This window comes from Amblyraja radiata, chromosome 7, assembly GCF_010909765.2.
Source record: "Amblyraja radiata isolate CabotCenter1 chromosome 7, sAmbRad1.1.pri, whole genome shotgun sequence".
In the NCBI taxonomy this organism is placed as follows: domain Eukaryota; kingdom Metazoa; phylum Chordata; class Chondrichthyes; order Rajiformes; family Rajidae; genus Amblyraja; species Amblyraja radiata.
In genome coordinates this window covers 38,167,598-38,188,620 of record NC_045962.1, presented here as the reverse complement: position 1 = coordinate 38,188,620, position 21,023 = coordinate 38,167,598, and the positions used below count along the sequence as shown (strand labels likewise).

The window sequence follows — 21,023 nt, the reverse complement described above, 5'->3', positions numbered from 1 at the left end:
TCAAACCCGCCGATAAGGGAGGTGCTGTGGAAGTCTGGCGATCTGACCTCTGATCTGGGGCCAGGCGCCAGCCGTCAGACATACCCTACTTACCTTTGGACCATGACCTTTCTAACTTCTAGTAACCCTTGCTTCCCCTCTCTCCATCCCTCCCCCATCTAAGTCACCCATTCCTATCCAGAGATACTGTCCCGCTGAGTTATTTCAGCATTTCGTGTCTATTTTTTATGTCTTTGGACCTAAATGCAAAGTAGTCTCCATGCTTTAAGAAATGCCTTTAGAAATAGTTATTTTAGCAATGTTTTTCAGATGGCAACAGTTCTTTGGCCTCTCATTGTGATCACCATTCTTAAAGTTGATGTGATTGAAAAGTCTGAAGCATGCATACTAAGCAACTAAGCTTTTCAAATACATGCATTCCACAGGTGTCATTCAGACATAGCTTTTTCTTCTTCTTCTTGCGTATGGTGTGCACAGCCTAAGGTTGTAGGACAACTTGTTCTGTTTGATCTTCTGTTTGTGCACGCCAGGTTGATTACATTCGTCGAAACAGGGTGGGCCACGTGAAGGTTGCAATTTCCCACCCCAGACATAGCTGAAAATGGCATTCTTAATAAGTTAGTCAACCAGTGACTCAGAAAGTCATGGCGTAGCTTTATATGGCTTTGGTTAGGCTGGATTTGGAATATAGTGTGCAGTTCTGGTCGTCCCAGGAAGACATGGAGGCTTTGGAAAGATAGCAAAGGAGGTTTACCAGAATTATGCCTAGATTAGAAAGTATTAGCTACAGGGAGAGGTTGGACAGACTTGGATTGTTTTTTCTGGAATGCCGGATGTTGCAGGAAGGCGTGATCGACGTTTATACCATTATGAGAAGCATAGATAGGGTAGGCAAACAGAACCTTCTTCCCAGGATGTAAAAATCAAATACTAGAGGGCATAGCTTTAAGGTGAGAGTGGCAAAGTTGAAAGGAGATGTATTGTGGCAAGTTTTTTTGCACTGAGAGTGGTGGGTGCCTCGAATGCGCTGCCAGGGGTGTGGTGCAATAATGGCATTTAAGGATAGGCATATGGATGTGCAGTGAATGGAGGTATAGGGATAATGTGTAGTTAGTTAAGAGTTGATCTTTGTATCATGCCATTGTGGGCTAAAGGGCCTGTTCTTGTGCTGTACGGTTCTATGTTTTATGTCTTCATATCCAAGGAGGTTTCTTCTATTGATTCTTGAGATGAGGATTTTGTCCTGTTAGATTTCTCAGAATTGGGTTCTGGATTTCAGAAGCAAGGCAGGTAATCTCATGGTGACACAAGGTTCTGAGTGGACTTAGCAGGATAGATGCAGAGTGAATGATCCTTCTGGTGTTGCTATTAGGGAATGTAGTCACAGACAAAGGGATAAGCCACTTAAGGCCAGCATAAAATAGGATTTCTTCATTGTTGTGAATCCTAGTGGGCCGTGGACACTGAATCATTAAGTGCGTTCAAGGCTAAACTTGATTTTTGGTTACTTGGGGAATCTATTGTCCTCCATCTCCATGAAAAAAAAATGCCTGGTTAAGAAGAGACTATGACTATGACTCGCAGCCTGTTATGATGACTCAATTAGCTTGCAATTGTGTTTCTGCTTTTCTTCAGGAAGAAATAAAAATACTTCAGCTGCAGCTGGAGGAGAAAGGCAAGCAGGAGATGGCAGCCTCTTTGATGCATAAAGAGAAGATGGCGATGATTGAAAAAGAGCTGTCAGAGAGATATATGGCAGAGTCTGGAAAGATGAAGATGAAGCACTCCCAAGAGTTAGAACAGTTACAAGATCAACTTTCTGAGAAACATCTTAAAGGTAAAAAGCCCTTAAAACAAAAACAACTTGGCCATGAAGACTGATTCCTGATTCTCCCTGGTCTTGATGGTAACTATTGTGTAGCATCCACTGAAAGCATTTTAATAACTTGAGTTTGAAGTTGTGTGCACCATTACTGGATTACTCAAATACTAGAGTGCATAGGTTTAAGGTGAGAGGAGCAAAATTTAAAGGAGATGAACGGGAATTTTTTTTACACAGAGGGCGGTGAGTCCCTGGAATGCGCTGACAGGGGTATTAGTTGATTCATTGATGATTCAGTGATTCAATTATACTTTATTGTCACATGTACCTCGGTACTGTGAAATGCTTTATTTCGCATACAACCCGGTAGAAACATGTGGCAGACCTCACCTAGGCAATACACAAATGTCGCCATGTTTTAGCGCCGACAGAGTAACAAAAGTTCACCGAACCATTCTATCAACTGTCTGCTGCTGATATTCAAGATATTCAGTTATTGATTATGTGATTCAAAATGTGCAGATGCCAGAAAGACTCAGCGGGTCAAGCAGCATCTGTGGAAAGAAACTGAGTTAGCATGTCAGGTGGAAGATCCTTTGTCAAAACTGTGAAAGAAAGTAAACAAGATGTTAGTGGGGGTGGTATGGATAGGACAAAACAAATGCTGTAGAACTCCAGTAATCCACACTGCTGATATGTTTGCAACTCTCCCCATTATTTAAATTTTCCTAGTTACGCAGTATTTATTATAATGCCATGTGACATGTAAAGAGGTGAAAAATAAATGTGTACAGTAAAGAAACAGGATCTTTGGCCCAATTTCTCCATGCCGACCAAGGTGCCCCATCTAAGCTTGACCTGTTTGAGGGCTACCTGATGCAAACCTTTCCTGTCCATGTACTTGACCACATCTTTTAAGCATTGTTATTGTACATGGATCAAATACTTACTCTGGCAGCTTGTTCCATATGTCCACCATCCTGTATGAAAAGGCTGCACCCAGGTTCCTATTAAATCTTTCCCATTTTGCCTTAAACCTATGATTCCCACAATCTGGAAAAAAGATTCTCTGCATTCACACTGTACATTTCATGATTTTATACATTGGATTGGCGTTCAGCCTCCTTTTCTCCAAGGAATAAAGTCCAAGCCTGTACTACTTGCTGTAGTTCAGACCCTCAAATCCAGCCATTATCCTCAAAAATCTTTCCAGGCCAATGATATCTTTCCTCTTGCAGGCTGACCAAAACTGAACATAATACTCTCGATGCAGCCTCTTCTACAACTGTAAAATAACGTCTTAACTTGTATACTCAATTGCCTGACTTATGAAGGCCAAAATCCTTCTTCACAACCCTATCTACCTGCGATGCACTTTCAGGGAATTATGTGCTCCTTGTATACTCTGCTCTATAACATTCCCCAGGGCCCTACCGTTCACCTTAAAAATACTGCCCTGGTTCGACTTTCCAAAATTCAATTAAACTCCATTAGCAATTCTTCAGGCCACGTAGCCAGCTAATTGGGAGCCCATTGTAATTCATAATAACCAGCTTCACTGTCAACGATAGCGCCTATTTTTGTGTCATGAGCAAAAATACCAATCATGCCTTGTACATTCTCATCTTTATTGGAGATACAGACTTCAAACATATCCAGCACTGCTTCCCGAGCCAGACCTCTAGTCGTAGGCCTCCAATCGTAAAAACATTCTTCCACCATCACTCTCTGCTTCCAATTTTCTGTCCAGTCGGCTAGCTCTCCCTGGATCCCATGTGATCTACCCTTCCAGAGCTGCCTACTCCGCGTAACCTTGTCAAAGACCTTGCTGAAGTCCATATATACTGCGTCCAGGGCCCTCCACATGTCAACCTTCTTGGTTCAAAAATCTCAATCATATACACTGTCTCCCACACACTAAATCGTGCTGACTATCCCAAATCAACTCATGCCTTCCAAATGCATGTATATCTTATCCCTCAGAATCCTCTCTGGGAACGTTCCTACCACAGATGTTAGGCTTACCGGCCTACAGCTCTTGTTGTTCTTTGTAGCCCTTCTTGAACAGGCATAACATTAGCCGCCCTCTGGTCTTCTAGCACTTCACCCGTGTCTAACGATATTCACAAACCTCAGCAATTTCTGCAATTTCCTTTTTAGCTTTGTGGGTGTCTTTGGACAGATCTTATCAGGCACAGGAGATTTATCTACCTCGTACGTCTTGGGATGTTCAGCACCTTTTTCATTGTTATACAGACTGTCCTCAAGATTTCCAGTAACTTTCCCAAGGTTCCCAGCCTTCATATCCTTCTCTGCGGTAAAAACAGAGGAGAAATATTTGTTGCGCCTCTTTCCTCTTTCTATATCGACAGGGATTTATATCTATACTTTGTTTGGGAGGAGAGTGGGTGTGGAAATAGATGAGATACTTGCAAGGAAAATAAACTTTATTAGATGGGAAGCTGCAGTTCAAGAAAAAAGAAGGCATCTCAAAGGCACGCATTGAAAATGTATCTTTCTTTCTCAATAGCCTTGTCGTCAATTCTGGGGGGGGGGGGTACGCAAATGACAAGCCTGTAAACAGGCCATTATAAGCCTATAAACAACACCCACAGCTTTAAAGCTGATTATTTTTCAAAGTACTCAATGTTAATTTTACTCTTATGTGATATTTCGTTAAATGCAAAATATGTTTTCCTTTTAAAGAGATTGCCAGGTTACGACTCCGGTGTGCACAACAGACTGCTCAAGAGGTGGAGGTACAGGTTAATGAGCGGCTCCATCATTTGGAGGAGGAGAAGACTCAAAAGCTTGCTGAGAAAGACTCTGAAAGAGAGAGAATTGCTTGTCTACAGGAGGAGATTGAATGTTTAAAGAGAGATCATGCAATTACCATAATGCAGCTCACTGAACAGCATGAGGAAAGAATGCTGGAAATGAAGCAGGTATACATACACATGTGTCCTCCAGCTATTTCTCCTTTGTTAGAGTGAAAATTCAAGTTATTAGACATTCTAATTTCCTGAGTATAGGCTGCCTTTCCTAACTCGATTAGTTTAAATAATAACAACAATAACCTGTCTAGTTTATTGTTGTCATGTGTACTGAGGAATAGTGAAAAGGTTTTGTTTGTGTGCTATTCAGTCATAGAAAAGACTATGCATGTTTACAATCGTCATCCAGAATGTACAGATAATGGGTATAACACTTCGTGCAAGATAAAGTCCGATAAAAGATAGTTCAAAGGTCTCCAATGAAGTTAATGGGAGGTCAGGGCAGCGTTCCAGCTGATGACAGGACCATTCAGTTACCTGATAACAGCTTGGATGAAACTGTCCCTGAATCTGAAGTTTCTGAATCTCTTGCCTGATGGGAGAGTGGAGACGAGGGGTGAGACTGGTCCTTGATTATGTTGGCGGCCATGCCAGGGCAGTGTGAAGTGTCGATGGAGTCAATGAAAGAGAGGTTGGTTTGCGTGATGGTCTGGGCTACGTCCACAACCCTGCAATATCTTGTAGTCTTGTATCGTGCTATTCCCAAACCAAGCTGTGATGCATCCCGATAAAATGTTTTCTACGGCGCATCTGTAGACGCTGGTGAGGGTTGTTGGGGACATGCCAAACTTTCTAAGTCTTCTACGAAGTAGAGGCATTAGTGTGCTACAGCTTTGATGTAGCTGGCCCAGGACAAATTACTGGTGTTATTTACTCCTAGCAACTTGAAGCTTTCGATCATCTCTTCTTTGGCGTCATGAATAAAGTTATATTGTCATTCTACTGTCAAACTAGTTTATCTTAAAAACTCAGCGGCCAGGCAGCATCTGTGGAGGGAATGGTCAGATATCATTTCAGACTCATTCCCTCCACAGATAAAACCTGATCCATTGAGCTCCTCCAACACTTTGTGTTTTGCTCAGGATTCTGTCATTGCAGTTTCTTGTAACTCTGGCTTGCCCGAAGGCGAAATTTCAAATCTTGGCATGCAAAGGTAGCAATGATGGATCAGTAGTTTATGGGGGAATTAAACATTTTCAAGGAATGAATAAACCAATGCTTGGGATGTACTTTCCATCATTGATTAAACAGTAATCTATATTTAAAGCCCTGTCCCACTGTATGAGTTCATTCAAAGAGTTCTCCCGAGTTTGCCCTGATTCGAACTCGGAGATTTACGGTAATGGCCGCTCGTCGGTACTCGGGGCTCTCGTGGACATTTTTCAACATGGTGAAAAATCTTCACAAGTCTTCCCGAGCTTACCTGCCTTTAGCGAGTCTTCCCGAGTACCTGCCGTAAGCATTACGAGCCGCTAAGAGACGCCCCCGAGCTCCAACGTACCCGCTACGTTCATTTTCCGTGCTTACCACGAGTTTGATTTTTTTTTAAACTCGGGGGAGCTCTTGAATGAACTCGCATCGTGGGACAGGGGTATTAGGACATCCACTTAAGAAGGTATTCTTGACTGCCTCCACAAAAGCCATTATAATGATTGTGGTGTAAGAACTTGTGAAATCTGCTTGCGTCAGTCCTCTTGCTTATGTTATAGTATGAGCTAATTCATTTATTATTTCCTTGTTTGTTGTCTGTAGCATAAAGCACAGTTACTGGAAGAAACCAGTCGTAAACTTCAGGCCGGCAGAGAGGAAGTTATGGCTAAAATGCAGGAATGCACAATGGATAAAGAACGGGAACTGACAATTCTGAAAGAAGAACTAAAAGCCAGCACTGAAAGGAAACTATCAGCCTTGCACGAGGAGCTCGCCAATGAGTTTGAGGAGCAAAGACAAACACTGAAACAGGAGTTTGACAAGAAAAGTGCAGAGATGAATCAAATTCAAGAAGCCCAGAGTGCCACAATTTCTAAACTTGAGATACAGCTGAAGGAAGAAAAGAGCCACTTGCTACAGATCCAAGATAGCTTGGCAAATGAACAGTTGCCAGAGATAGTGGTGATTCGTCAGAAAATTCAAGCACAATTTGATGCTGAACTTGCCTTGGCCAAGTCTCTAATGGCAAAGGAGCTTGAGAAACTCCATATCAGTGTACAGGAGCAGTCAGCTCTGAAAATCCTGGAGGCACAGAATAGGTCAGTGGGACTTGAGTATTAGATGGTAATGTGTAACATACCTCAGCATAAATAATACAGATTGCTACAAGAAAAAAGTGAAGGATTATTTTCTATTGTACTTCTACCTTCACCCTGCTCTTTTTCTGCTCACTGGAAAAACCTAAATTTCTGTTGCTTATGACATAGGCAGCCATTCGGTCCATCAATTCTCTAAGAACAATCCTATTCCTGTATGTATTTCTCTGTGGCATATTCTCTCTCGTATGGCTATCATTCACCGTGTGTAGGAAAGAACTGCAGATGCTGGTTTAAATCAAAGGTAGACACAAAATGCTCAAGTAACTCAGCAGGACAAGCAGCATCTCTGGAGAGAAGGAATGGGTGATGTTTCGGGTCGAAACCCTTCTTCAGAGTCTGACTTCATAACTTGTTATAACTTTTCAGCATGAGGGCCCCATATACATTTGGCACATTTTTGTGCGTCGTAGGAAAAATTAAAGAAATGACACACGCACACGCAGACACACAGAAATCCACATGTGGACTCCCACACACTCTCCCCCTCCCCCTCCACCTCCCCCTCCCCCTCCCTCTCACACATGCACTGTGATCAGAGAGAGGGAGTATATATATATTCCTCTGGCCGAGGGTCCAGGTCAGTGGTGCCCCGGAGCGGGAGCTGTTCACGGGTCACCCTAACGGGGGAAACTGCTACACACCGACCCTACCGCTAACGAGCTCCCCTCCAAATCCCCACCCCACAATACCACCCCCGCACAACTTGCCTTTGCAAGGAGCAGTGGCATGGTGGTGCAGCGGTAAAGTCGCTGCCTTACAGCACCAGAGACCCGGGTTCCATCCTGACTACGAGTGCTGTCTGTACGGAGTTTACACCTGCGTGGGTTTTCTCCAGGTACTCTGCTTTCCTCCCACAATCCACGTTTGCAGGTTAATTGAATTTGTCCCAGTGTGTGGAGAATAGTGCTAGTGCGTACGGGCATCGCGTCGATTGGGCGAAGGGCCTGTTCCCGCGCTGTATCTCTAAAGCTGCGCTACCACAGAACCCGCTAAATAGCCCGCTGCACGGAACGTGTTAAGAGTTTGCTGCGGGGTGGATAAAATCTCGTGGAGGGTCGGATGTGGCCCGTGCGCCATATATAGGATAATCCGAGATTGGATTCAAGGGACTGGGGTCTTTCAAAAAATCTGAAAGCAGGAGAAAGACCATTTGATCTATTAAGCCCACTTCTGTTGACACAAGAAATAGCTCCCAACTTTATTCAATATATTTTATCTGAAACAAATAAAGCAAGATAAAAATTCTAATAGAGAATGGAATTCCCTTAATTACCTGAGTTAAGTAAGAATACCATTTTTATATTTCCAAACAATCAATTCACTATTTGTAATCCAGACTAAATTGGGTGATTTTCAGTTCCAGTGGGGGTGGGGGGTTTGCACGAATTACAGTTCCAGATGGCTCTATCCTTAATCTGCTCTGCCTTTCAGTTCTCGGGCAGCTGCTTTTTGCCAGTGCTCAAACTGAAATTAACTCCCCTTTATCAGAGATTTTTGTATCCTCGCTAGCCTCGATCAAGGTCCAGGTGACCTAGAGCAATTAGAGAGTAGTGGTGGAAGAGTGTTATTCTAGCTGGAGGTTTGTCACCAGTGATGTTCTGCAGGGATCATTGGTGACACCTCTGTAGTTTGTGATTTATGTAAATGACTTGGACGGAAATATCAATGGGTTGGTTGGTAAGTTTGGAGATGCCAGAAATAAGTGTAGTTGCCGACAGTGATGATGGCTGTCAAAAGATTCAGTGGGATATAGATTAGTTGCAGATATGGGCGGAGACATGGTAGATGGAGTTTAATCCAGACAAGTGTCACACTTTTGGAGCTCAAATGTAAGGTGAAAACCTGCAGTTAATGGCATTGATGTACAGAGGTCCAATCATTCGTAGTCCTTATTTGATGTATAATTTGTATTTTTAGTCCAAAATTATATATTTTGAGTCCAGAAGCTAGTTTCTTAGTGGTCATTATGTTCTCCTTTCCTAAAAAGTAAGCTGTTTGTGGTTTCAGCAGAATCCAAGACTTTGGTGCTGCCTTTTCATCTGCCAGCATTTTTATTGTAATGTCTTTCACTGTAAATGTTATTTATTGGAGTTATGTAAATCTTTAAATAGAATTAAAATAAATTTGTATAAAAATATTGAAACAAATTTGTATAATTTGTTTAATAGATCTCATATACCAATGTTGTTTTTGCATTTATATTAACTCTAGGTTCATGGAAGAACACAGGCAGATGATGGACAAATTTATGTCTGAGCAAGAGATCCTTCTCCAGGAGTTGAAGGTGAGACATGCAGAGGAGTTAGAAACTCAACAGCAGCACCTGATAGAAAATCACCAAAATCAAATTGAAGATTTGAACGCTGAGATATGCACAAAGCATCAAGCTGAAATGGAAGCTTTAGAGAATACAAAGTTGGTTGCTTTGGAAAACTTAAAACTGAAGCACTTGGCAGAGTTTGAGGATGTTGCGTGTAAATTCAAATCTAAGATCCAGAGCTTGAAGGAAGAGATGAAAACCTGTCGGGAGGAATTAGAGAGATTTAACAGAGATAACGCTGACAAACAACATATGGAAATTAATCAGTTGAAAGCTGAACGCGAGGCTGAGCTGATTAACGCTCAAGAGCAGCTCCGAAAGGAATTGACTGCTGTTCATGTGGAAAAATTCAAAGCCATGGCTGCAGAACTGGAGGAAATTCATAAGGTTTGTTATTTAGTTACTTTACATAACAATGCCAATAATTGCATTAAATGTTCTTCATACCAGTTGTGAACTGCAACATGTTAAAGTCTTAATTAAAGATTTTGCGATTGAGACAGAATGTTTTAGCTCTTTAAAAAATCCCTAAAATAATCAATGGAAAAGCAGAGCCCCTCCTAATTTTCAGAAGTATGGAGATCTTAGTATTATTTGTATTTTATAAACATCATTGTTATCCTAAAGCAATAATAAATCTACCTCTAATTTATTAAAACCACATTACTGCATGCACTTTGTGTTGCTATTTCCCAAGTGTAAATTCCAACTTCTCCAAATCATGGAATTATAGAAATGTACAGGGTAAAAAAAAAAGTCAAGCAGCCTGCTGTGACTTTAGGCTTTTGAAAGAACAGCAATGCTTAGTCCTGCCTCTCTGCTTTTTTATCTGCGATTGTGTTAAGTTTCTTAGAACTGAATGAAGAAAAGAACATTCTCTGCAACCTCAAGGTACTGCAGATAGAGCCTTAACAAAAAAGACACAGTGCTGGAGAAACTCTGCCGGTCAGGCAGCATCTCTGGAGAACATGGATAGTGATGGTTTGAGTTAGGACCCTTCAGACTGATTATAGTCTGGGGAGAAAGCTGGAAGAGAGGGGGGCAGGTAAGTAATAGGTGGATGCAGGTGAGGTGGGCTTTGATTGGCAACTGGGATGTGGGATAAGAAAAGGTGCGAAATGTGAAACCAGAGGAAGGGATATAGGTTGAAGGAGTTGGGAAAAAGAAAGGGGTAGGACAGGATGGTGGAAGACATGGGTGCGCATCCAGGTGGGGCATGAGGAAGAGAGGGGAAAAGGGGGGGAGGGCATGAACGCCTCTGTCTCCCCACCTCCCTTTCTCCTTCCTTTGGCTTCACATTCTGCACCATTTCTTCCCTTACAACCATTTGTTTTCTTTCCATCTCTGGTCTTTGTTTGCCCTTCTGAAATCTTCCCTCGCATGTATGTATCTATCTATCACTTGCCTGGCTTTGTTCTGCCCCCTCCTCTCTTCCAACTTTCTTCCCCCATACTGCAATCAGTCTGAAGAAGGGTCCCAACCCAAAACATCGCTCATTCAAGTTCTCCAGAGATGCTACCTGACCAGCTGAGTTACTCCTGCACTTTGTGTAAATTAGTTGCACTGCATTCACATTCCAGTGGATTCCCTGGGCACAGGAGAGGAATTCAGATGCTGTCATTGCCTTTACTTTGTATTTTGGAAATTGTCATTAAATTTGCAATGTGACATAAATGTGAATAAGTGGCTTGATGTATCACTTTTAAAGTAGGGACTTAGATTATTCTTATTGTGTTCTTTACAACTTCAGGCAGATTTGGAGACGGCTCTAAACAACCAGAAAATATCATTGGAGCAGGAGCATCAGAAGCATTTGGATGTGATTAGGGATGAGGTTCTTCGACTTGAAGATCAACATAAGCAGCTCAAGGAGTTTCATGTTCTGCAATCTGCAGAACTGGAGAAGCAGAAAGAGGAATATGTACAGAAGCTCGGCGAAGAGCTGAAGCGGATTCAAATGCAAGAACAGGTTAGTAGTTCATCTCATTCCACAGATGCTGAAGCTTCTTTGTTTAGTTCTGTTAATGACCAAACATTTTTGTTTGTTCCATTAATTTGAATGGGGGAGCCCCAGCCTTAACAATAAATAGGCATTCCCTTTATTCTTTCCCCTTCCCCCTCTCTGCAGCTTAAAACATACTTTTTTTCCCCATGCTTCCCATTCTAATGAAGGGCATTGAGCATTCTTTCATTCTTTTGTTGCCCACAGTATTTTCCACATTTTCCATTTTTATTTCAGATTTCCAGCATGTGCACTTTTTTCTATTTTCAATAATCAGTTAAGACTCCAGTGTCAGCAATAATTCAAGAGATGGTAACTTATTTAAAATTGTGGTGTCGGGGATGATGCCGCAATTTGACAGTGACCACACAAACTCACAATAGGGTGAACTCACTTTTTTATTCTATTTACAGTGGTAAGAAAGTCCAGGACTGCATGGGGGAACTGTTCCTCGCCGTCAAAGCACATGTGCGATGACGTTGGCGATCTCAGGCTTGTCCCAGTGTCCTAGTCCTGGTCTTCAGAGGAGACGGCATGGTGATCCCAGGCTTCTTCCTGCAGTTCACCCTTGCCACAAAAGGCGTGGCTGACAGTGCAGGTTTTTTTCCTGGCAGCTCAGCTTCGGGCTTGGAGAAGTGATGTTGGCAATCTCTATATTATCCTGGCGGCCAGTCTATGCCTCTGTGGGTGCGTGGGCGCAATCCCACAGAGGGGCAGGAAGTGGTGCTGTCATCTCACGCATTGGCTGTCTAAGGCTTCTTTTCACAGCAGTCCAGTTTTAACCGCACGGTGGCGCTGGTGATCTCAGGTGTGTCCCAGTAGCTCAGCCTACCTCATAGCTGCGATGGGGGAACACAACTAGGATGGAGGCAGCCCACTTTATCTCCCTTCCTCGCTCGCTCCCTTCTTTCCAGGCTCTCTGGCTCAAAAGCCTGGGTTTTATAGAGAATAGGCTGGGATGGTTCAAGTGGCCAACCAACAGCAATAATTCTGGGAATTGGTCTCTCCTGGCCTGTCAGCCAGTTAAAGGATCAGAGCGACCTCCAAGGGAGAGGGGTGCTGCCACAAAACATGGAACAGTCCAGCATAGGAATGGGATCTTCGGCCCACAATGTTTATGTTGATGCCTTGTTAAACTGATCTCAACTGCTTGTATGTGATCCTCTATACCCTGCACTTCCATATGCCCATCTAAAAGCCTCTTCAATACCACTATCATATTTGCCTCCACCACCACCCCAGGTAATGTGTTATAAGTCCCCTACCACTGTAAGAAAAAATTTGCCCCGCACATCTCCATTAAACTTTCCCTCTTTCACCTTATAGCTATGCTCTCTGGTGTTGGGCATTTCCACCCTGGGGAAAAAGCTTCTGACTGTCTACCCTATCTATGCCTGTCATAATTTTATATACTTCTACCAAATCTCCCCTCAATCTCTGACGTTCCCGATAAAACAATCCGTGTATCCAACCTCTCCGTGTTGCTGAAACCCCCTAATCCTGGCACCATTCTGGTAAACCTCCTGTGCACCCTCTCCAAAGCCTTTGCATCTTTTCTGTAATGGGGTAACCAGAACTGCATGCAGTATTCCAAATGCAGCCTAACCATAGTCCTATGAACTTCCCGACTCTTATATTCAATGCCTCTAACATTGAAGGCAAACTTACCATACACCTTCTTTACCACCCGTACTACTTGTGCTGCCACTTTTAGTGAGCTATGAACTTGGACTCCAAGATCTCTCTGCACGTCATTGTTGTTAAGGGTTTTGCCATTAACTGTATGTCCTCTCCTTGCAGTCAACTTTTCAAAGTGCAACACCTCACACTTGGTCGGGTTAAACTCATCTGCCATTTTTCCGCCCATTGGAATCATCTGCAAATGTAGTAAAAAACAGCATTTAAAAAAAAAGAATTTGCATCTTTGCAAAAAAGAATCCTGTATCATCTGACAGCATTCCTCCTTGTCTGCAACCCTTCCAATTTTGGCTTTGTCATTAAACATAAACATCATCCCATCTACATTTACGTCTAGGTCATTTATATGTAGCAGGTTCCAGCAAGATCCCTGCAAACTCCACTGGTCACAGTCTATCAGCCAGAATAACCATCTTCCACCAAAACCCTTTGTTTTCTCTGAACCCATTATGAATCCCGTTTATCCCATTCCTCTAGATCAGCCTACCATGAGGTAACTCATCAAAAGCTTTACGAAAATCCATGTATAAAACATCCATCACCCTACCTTCATTAACCTCCTTAAAACACACAGTCAAATTAGTTCTGGATTTAATCTTTCTGCTGAATTTAACAATAGCAGAATTTTATTTGAATTCATTATCCCAAATCCTTCCAATTGGTGTAAAAACATAAAACTCAACTAGTATATTTCTGAATGATTTTAGGTGGGGTCATAGCAGTTTGTAGTATCTTATAGTTTTGAGATTTAATGTTGATGCCTTTTTAGTTCAACAGTTTTTTGTACACATTATAGCTTACATTTTTTGTCTGTTAGGATCATGTGTGTATATCAGAAATACAAACAGTACAGCAGGAACTGCAGTTCAACTTTGAAAAAGAGAAATCACAGCAATTGCTACAATTTCAAGAAGAGTTTGAACTCCTCAAGAGTCAGTCTGAGATCTTGCTTGCTCAGAAAATTAAGCAGCTTAAGGTAATGTGCACAAGAAATTGAGGTTATTTTTTTTATTTTTTTTATTGTGAAATAAGTTTTACTGTTTCAAGAGATCTGAATTATGTTTCAAATCTGGTCAAATTGACTTTAAAAACATTGGGACATAATTAAGAATGTAGAGTTGCAGCACATGCAGGTCTTTAAGGTAGCTATGGGTTTTTTTTCTAGTGATGTGGTTTGAATGTATTTGACCAGTATCCTCTTTAACTTCTATAGGGTGATTTAAAAAATATATTTAAACCCAGTGGAAATATATGTATTATTTGTGTGTAATGATCTGCAGACATAAAATATGGTTTCTTGGAATGTGGTTTGCATTGACAAGATAAAATGTAAAAGCCCTGAAAATAGGGAAAGGTTAGTGCAAGACTGGAAAACACGTTAGCCAGACTTGGTAATGATTGTTGGTCCCTTCCTTAATTAGTAGAACAATCTGGTTGCAAAATAGGGGTTAATTGTTGTTATCGGTCCATACATTAGTGTCACATTCATGTTGGCAACCTGTAACTTAGAGTGGTTGAGACCTCAACAATTTACAATCTGTATTAATGATCGAGTTGACCTGCATGGTGGGATGGTCCAGAAGGTTAAAGCACATGGGATCTGAAATGTGTAGGAAGCTGATGCTGGTTTAAACCGAAGATAGACACAAAATGCTGGAACATCCAACATCCTGGCAAAAAGATAGACACAAAATGCTGGAGTAACTCAGCGGGACAGGCAGCATCTCTGGAGGGAGGGAATGGGTGACATTTCAGCCTGAAGAAGGATCTTGACTCAAAACGTCACCCATTCCTTCTCTCCAGAGAAGCTGCCTGTCCCGCTGAGTTACTCCATCATTTTGTGTCTGTATTTTTGTCAGGATGTTAGAGGGTAATCCATATCTGGAATGAATTTCCAGAGGAAACTATAGAAGCAGATTCAATTATGACTTTTCAAAGACATTTGGGGACATGTGGATATAAAGGGTTTAGAGGGTTATAGGCCAGATGCAGGCTAATGGGACTAGCCAACTTGGTCGGTTGTTGAAGTTGGGTTGAAGGGTTTGTTTCTCTGCTGTATAGCTATGCGACTCTGCAAACTTGAGGCAAAAAAATATATTTATAGAGGGAAATGGCAGACGTCAAATTAGACAAAATTGTCCGAGTTGAAGGGCACAGAAATGATGGTTGAAATGCCAGACTTGTTAGAAATGTTATGAATCTCAAGATCTACTTAATTTCTATCTTTGATTATATCATGTTTTCTTCATTCACATCTTTCACATACCACTAGGACTTGTCCAAGTTACCAGTATGGTAAGTTGTAGAAATGACTGCATTTGACGTGAAATGTTTGTTGGTGGCTTTATGGTGTGAGCCTGGTCTTCAAGACTTTATTGATAGCATATATGTTTCAAATGCTGGCACTGCATCACATAATAATCTTGCATTTACTGCCATGTAATTAATTTCAGTCTGTATTTTTGAAGCTCGTGGAATGAAAAACCCCACAAAAACGAATTATATGTAAGACTAGACAATTGCATTGTAGGCGTTTGCCCCCCGGGGGGGTGCAGCATCGGCGTTTGCCCCGGGGGGGGGGGGGGGGGGGGGGGGGATCGTGGGACCAAAATGCAACCAAAATGCAACCAGAACTTGATGAGCAGCCTCTTCAGATATTGGTAGAGGGGCAGCAACCTCGTTACTGTTGGCAACATCCCTATTGTGATGTCATTGTGGCAGTTGGCACCCAGCTTGAGATCCCATTGTGATTGGTGCACTGTGAGAGGCATTGTGACATCATCACTGTGAGAAGGCTGGTTTGGCTGTTTAAAATATTTAAATGATTAATAACTTCGGAAATATAGGTGGAAATGCGACGGGAAGATGTTTATCGCCACCATAGGAAAAATGTGAGTAGGATGTGTGAAAATGGGAAGGCTGTGGCCTATCATCTGGAAGAAGATAGGAATTAACAAGATTAGCGCGTGGACACACACGCAAGATGAGGACTTTTAGTTATATAGAGATAGACACAAAATGCTAGACTAAGTCTGCAGATCAGGCAGCAACACTGGAGAAAATGGATAGATGATGTTTCGGATCAGGACTTTCTTCTGACTGATTGCAGGGTGGGAGTGGGGGAAAAAAGGGAGAGAAGAGGCGGGCCAATTATCACAGCTGGCAGCATATGACCTCAGTCAAAGAAGTTCCCGGATAGGCAGTTTGTGGGATAGAAAGAGGTATGAGCCCAAAAGAAATACATAGTTGGAAACTGTAAGGCTTGTTGAAAGACATTTGGTAGAGTGGGTTGGGGAGGGGAGAAACCAGTGCAAGGTCAGCCAAGGTTAAGGGGAAGGGAGGGATGGGGGATAAAATGGGCGAGGGGAGTGTTGGGGAGAAAATGGTGGAGGGGAAGGGAGGTTTTAATATACTATCTCACCTTGAAGGGCTGCTGGGGTCCTTGGATGGAATCGAGGGAGGAAGTACAAGGATAGGTGTTACATATCCTGCATTTGCAGTGGAATGTACATGGGGAGGGAGGGGGTGGTTTGGGTGTGAAGGGATGTGAACCAAGGGGTTGCGGAGGAGCGGTATCTATGGAAGGTGGAAAAGGGTGGAGATGGGAAAATGTGACTCGTGGTGGAATCAAGTGAAAGATGATGGAAATGTCGATGATGTGTTGGATGTGGGGACTGGTGGGTTGATAAGCGAGGACCAGGAAAACACTATCCTTAGTGCACCTTTGGGGGGGGGGGGAGGAGAGGGGGAGAGGGAGCGAGAGCGAGAGCACAACTATGGGGCATAGAGACTGCAAGATTCATCTATAACAACCAGGGAAGAACTGTTCTGCCCTGGGCCCCCTCCATTGCCAGAGTGAGACCACATGCAAACTGGAGGAACTGCACCTCATATTTTGTTAGTGAACTTACAACTCAACAGTATGAACAATCGGCCCTTCGAGCAAGCACCGCCATTTAATATGATCGTGGCTGATCATCCAAAATCAGTACCCCGTTCTGGCATTTTCCCCATGTCCCTTGATTCCCTTAGCCATAAGAGCTAAATCTAACTCTCTTGAAAACATCCATTGAATTGGCCTCCACTGCCTTCTGTGGCAGAGAATTCCACAGATTTACAACTCTGGGTGAAAACGTTTTTCCTCATCTCAATCCTAAATGGCCTACCCCTTATTCTTAAACTGTGACCCCTGGTTCTGGACCCACCCAACATCGGGAACCTTTTTTCTGCATCTACCCCGTCCCATCCTCTATTTTATATATTTCTATAAGATATATAATAATAATATTATATATTAAATTTTTATTTGTGGGCGCCTTTCAAAAGTCTCAAGGACACCTTACAGAAATTAACAAGAGTAAAAAAAACATATAATCGGAATAAAATAAATAATAAAGACATCACCAATACACAAATTAAAGACAGAATTCGATCCAAAGACAAAAAATCAAAAACACAATGTGAAGAGAGAGCAGCGGCAGCGAAACCGCGCCAGCGTACACCCTCCCTTCCTACAGATACCCTCTCATCCTTCTAAATTCCAGTGAATACAAGCCCAGTCGACCCACTCTCTATGCCCCATAGTTGTGCTCTCGCTCCCTCTTTCCCCCCCCCCCCCCCCCCCCCCCCCCGAAAGTGAGATTGACCGATTAACCAAATGGTGCCAGCACAATAACCTGGTTCTTAACACCAGCAAAACCAAGGAACTGATTGTGGACTTTGGTGAGGGTTAGGATGGGGACCCACAGTCCCGTTTATATCAACGGGACGATGGTGGAAAGGGTCAAGAACTTCAAATTCCTGGGCGTGCATATTTCAGAAGATCTCTCCTGGTCCCTGAACACTGATGCAATTATAAAGAAAGCACATCAGCGCCTCTACTTCCTGAGAAGATTACAGAGTCGGTATGTCAAGGAGGACTCTCTCGAACTTCTACAAGTGCACAGTAGAGAGCATTCTGAACGGTTGCATCGTGGACTGGTTTGGCAACTTGTGCGCCCAGGAGCGGAAAAGACTGCAAAAAGTTGTAAACACTGCCCAGTCCATCATTGGCACTGACCTCCCTACCATCGAGGGAATCTACCACAGTCGCTGCCTCAAAAAGGCTGGCAGCTTCATCAAGGACCGGAGCGAATGACGGGCCCCGAACAGCGGCAGCAGCGGCCGCGACAGTGGCTCCATTTCCACCTCCCGCACCCCGCCCGCCCTGATAAGGGCCGCTGCTTGTAAATCTGCTAACGGCGCTTTCAAAACAAACCCTACCGCACGCCGAGGCCTCCTCCTCCCTCCCTCCTCCCTGCCTCGGCGTGCGGTAGGGTTTGTTTTCATATCATAGATAGATAGATAGCCTTTTATTTGTCATCCAGACCGAAGTCTGAACGAAATTTAAGCAGTCATACATATAATACAATACAATAAAAAACAACAATAAACACATTAACATCCACCACAGTGAGTCCACCCAACATCTCCTCACTGTGATGGAGGCAAAAGTCTTAGGGCTGCAGTCTCTTCCCTCCTCTTCTCCTTCTGCGCTGAGGCGATACCCCCCGGGCGATGTTAAAACCTGTCCTCGCGGCTCAAACACCGCGGCCCGGGGTAGTCGAAGCTGCCGCTCACCAGACCTGCTGACGCAGCCGCTGGCCCGCGGCCGAACCCCGGTCCCAGGTCACCGCCACCAGAACTGCCGTCCCAGCCCCCGGAGCATCGTTCCAGCCCCGAGCCGGATCGCCCTCACGTGAGTACTGCCACCGTCTCAGCCTTGCGCCAGGCCGCCGCTCCTCCCTCAAGCTGGGCCGCCCCGACCAGGCGCCGCTCCTCCCTCGCGCCAGGCCGCCCTGACCGGGCGCCGCTCCTCCCTCAAGCTGGGAACGCCGTACCTCCCCGAACTCGGCTACTCCGACGGGAGCACCGTTCCTTCTTCGGGCCGGCCGTCACAGCCCCTCACGAAAGCACTGTCCAGCCCCGAGCCGGGCCGTCCTCACGGGAGCGAGCTCAGTGCGAGTCCTGGCGGGCTCTGCCTCCTGAGCCTCGAGGTCGCCAGCTCCGCCACTAGGCCTCAGCGCAGACGGAGGCAGAGAAGGGGAATACGACCAAAAAGTCGCATTCCCCCGCAGGGAGAGACAGCAAGCCCCGTTTCAACCCCCCCCAAAACACAAACTAAAAACCAAAACTAGACTAACCAAAACGAAAATAAACAAACCAAAAAACACAAAACTAACAGGACTGCCGGAGAGCCGCTGCAGCCAGAGCCGCGCCGCCACTAGGATGCGCCATTAGCAGATTTGCAAGCAGCGGCCGCTATCAGGGAGGAGGAGGAGATGAAGCCGCTGTCGCGGCCGCTGCTGCCACTGTGCGGGACCTGTCATAGGATCTAGGATCTTTGAGCTGCACCTGCCTCAATTCATCCATTCTGCACCGACTGCCTTCTAACCCCCCATCCCCGCCATCTATCCACCCCGCACTGATTCACACACACACCCCTCCCTGACCCTATTGTGCTGGAAATTTTTGTTTTAGTCCATAAAGATGGATTAATTATATTGTGAACACGTGAAATATTAAAACCGCAGTGTTCGATTGTCACTGCTGACGTTGACACATTATTACAGAATTCATTTTAACGGAAAATCAATGCTCTTAATATGGAGTATCGGTACTGTAGTTATTTAATGAGCAACATTCACAACTATACGTTGGATTTATCCAGGTTTTACTTCTACAGTCGATCATATACATCACAAATTTGGTCAGGAGATATTTCAGTTGAAATGTTAACATTAATTCTGAAGTGGGAATGATGGAAACTGTTTATCAATAATTTTATTTAAATCTGGTGCTTACAAACTGGATATTTTCATTGCTGTTCACAACACGTACATCTAAGTCTTGACACCTTTAAATATATGCAGTTACGTCCTTTGGCCATCTCTTGTCAGTTAGTGTAATGTTTAACCTGTCAGATGGGTATAGTCGGTTTTAACACCTATTATCATAAAATGCCTTTAGAAATGTCCTTGCAACCTGTATATTTTGTTGTGGATAAATTATGTGGGAAGCGAGAGTGTTTCTGTACCAATAGCAATAACGACCCATGCTATGGCCATGTCATGGTAATTTTCGGTCCTTCACAGAAAACATGCTTGCATCAATCTGTAGTGTGCATGGTTAAGCATATATGTTACCATGGTCCAGGATTTATTGACATAGGTTGATCATACGCTGAATAATCCAACCACGTTTTAGTTTGGAAGTGGAAAGAACTAATAGAAATTGCATTAATTGCAATGTGTAAAAAGAGTTGAGATACTGTATTATAATTTTGCTGCATGTCATTGTGGGATATATCATGTCTTGATTGGTGAATATGTTTAGTTTGTGACTTTATTTGAAGCAGAAATAATATGTGAATGCTTCATTGAGTATAATTCCGACTGGTAACTACGCACTTCGTCCGAGCACATTATAGCACGCGTCATGCAAACTGTCTTAAATGACCACCTAAGCTGTCATTTGGCAACCTAAAAAGCTGCCAAGGTTGCCCGGCTGGCTGATCATTCCCAACCAGTACCCCGTTCCTGCCTTCTCCCCATATCCCCCGACTCCGCTATCTTTAAGAGCCCTATCTAGCTCTCTCTTGAAAGCATCCAGAGAACCTGCCTCCACCGCCCTCTGAGGCAGAGAATTCCACAGACTCACCAGTCTCTGTGAGAAAAAGTGTTTCCTCGTCTCCGTTCTAAATGGCTTACTCCTTATTCTTAAATACCTTCAAAGTCTCCTTTATTCAAGTTCAAGACCCAAGGGGCCTTGCACAACAAGATCGCTAACTAATCCTTCCTCATTACACCATACCCAGTCTAGGATGGCCTGCCCTCTAGCCGGTTCCTCTACGCATTGGTTTAAAAACCCATCCCGTCTATATTCCAGGAAATCCTCCTCAGCACTGTTACCAATTTGGTTGGCCCAATCTATATGTAGATTAAAGTCACCCATGATAACCGCTGTACATTTGCTACACGCATCCCTAATTTCCTGCTTG

General features: G+C 43.6%; 1 protein-coding gene across 6 annotated transcripts in view; it reads left to right on the top strand.

Annotated features, from left to right (window-relative positions):
- Nucleotides 1-21,023, top strand: part of pcnt (pericentrin) — a 185,144-nt gene that overhangs the window by 65,609 nt on the left and 98,512 nt on the right. For all 6 annotated transcript variants that reach the window (XM_033024217.1, XM_033024221.1, XM_033024222.1 and 3 more), the window contains exons 16-21: nucleotides 1,636-1,837; nucleotides 4,529-4,767; nucleotides 6,409-6,905; nucleotides 9,177-9,672; nucleotides 11,036-11,254; nucleotides 13,803-13,961. In XM_033024217.1, the coding sequence (XP_032880108.1) occupies nucleotides 1,636-1,837; nucleotides 4,529-4,767; nucleotides 6,409-6,905; nucleotides 9,177-9,672; nucleotides 11,036-11,254; nucleotides 13,803-13,961 (1,812 nt within the window). The remainder of the gene's footprint in view (nucleotides 1-1,635; nucleotides 1,838-4,528; nucleotides 4,768-6,408; nucleotides 6,906-9,176; nucleotides 9,673-11,035; nucleotides 11,255-13,802; nucleotides 13,962-21,023) is intronic.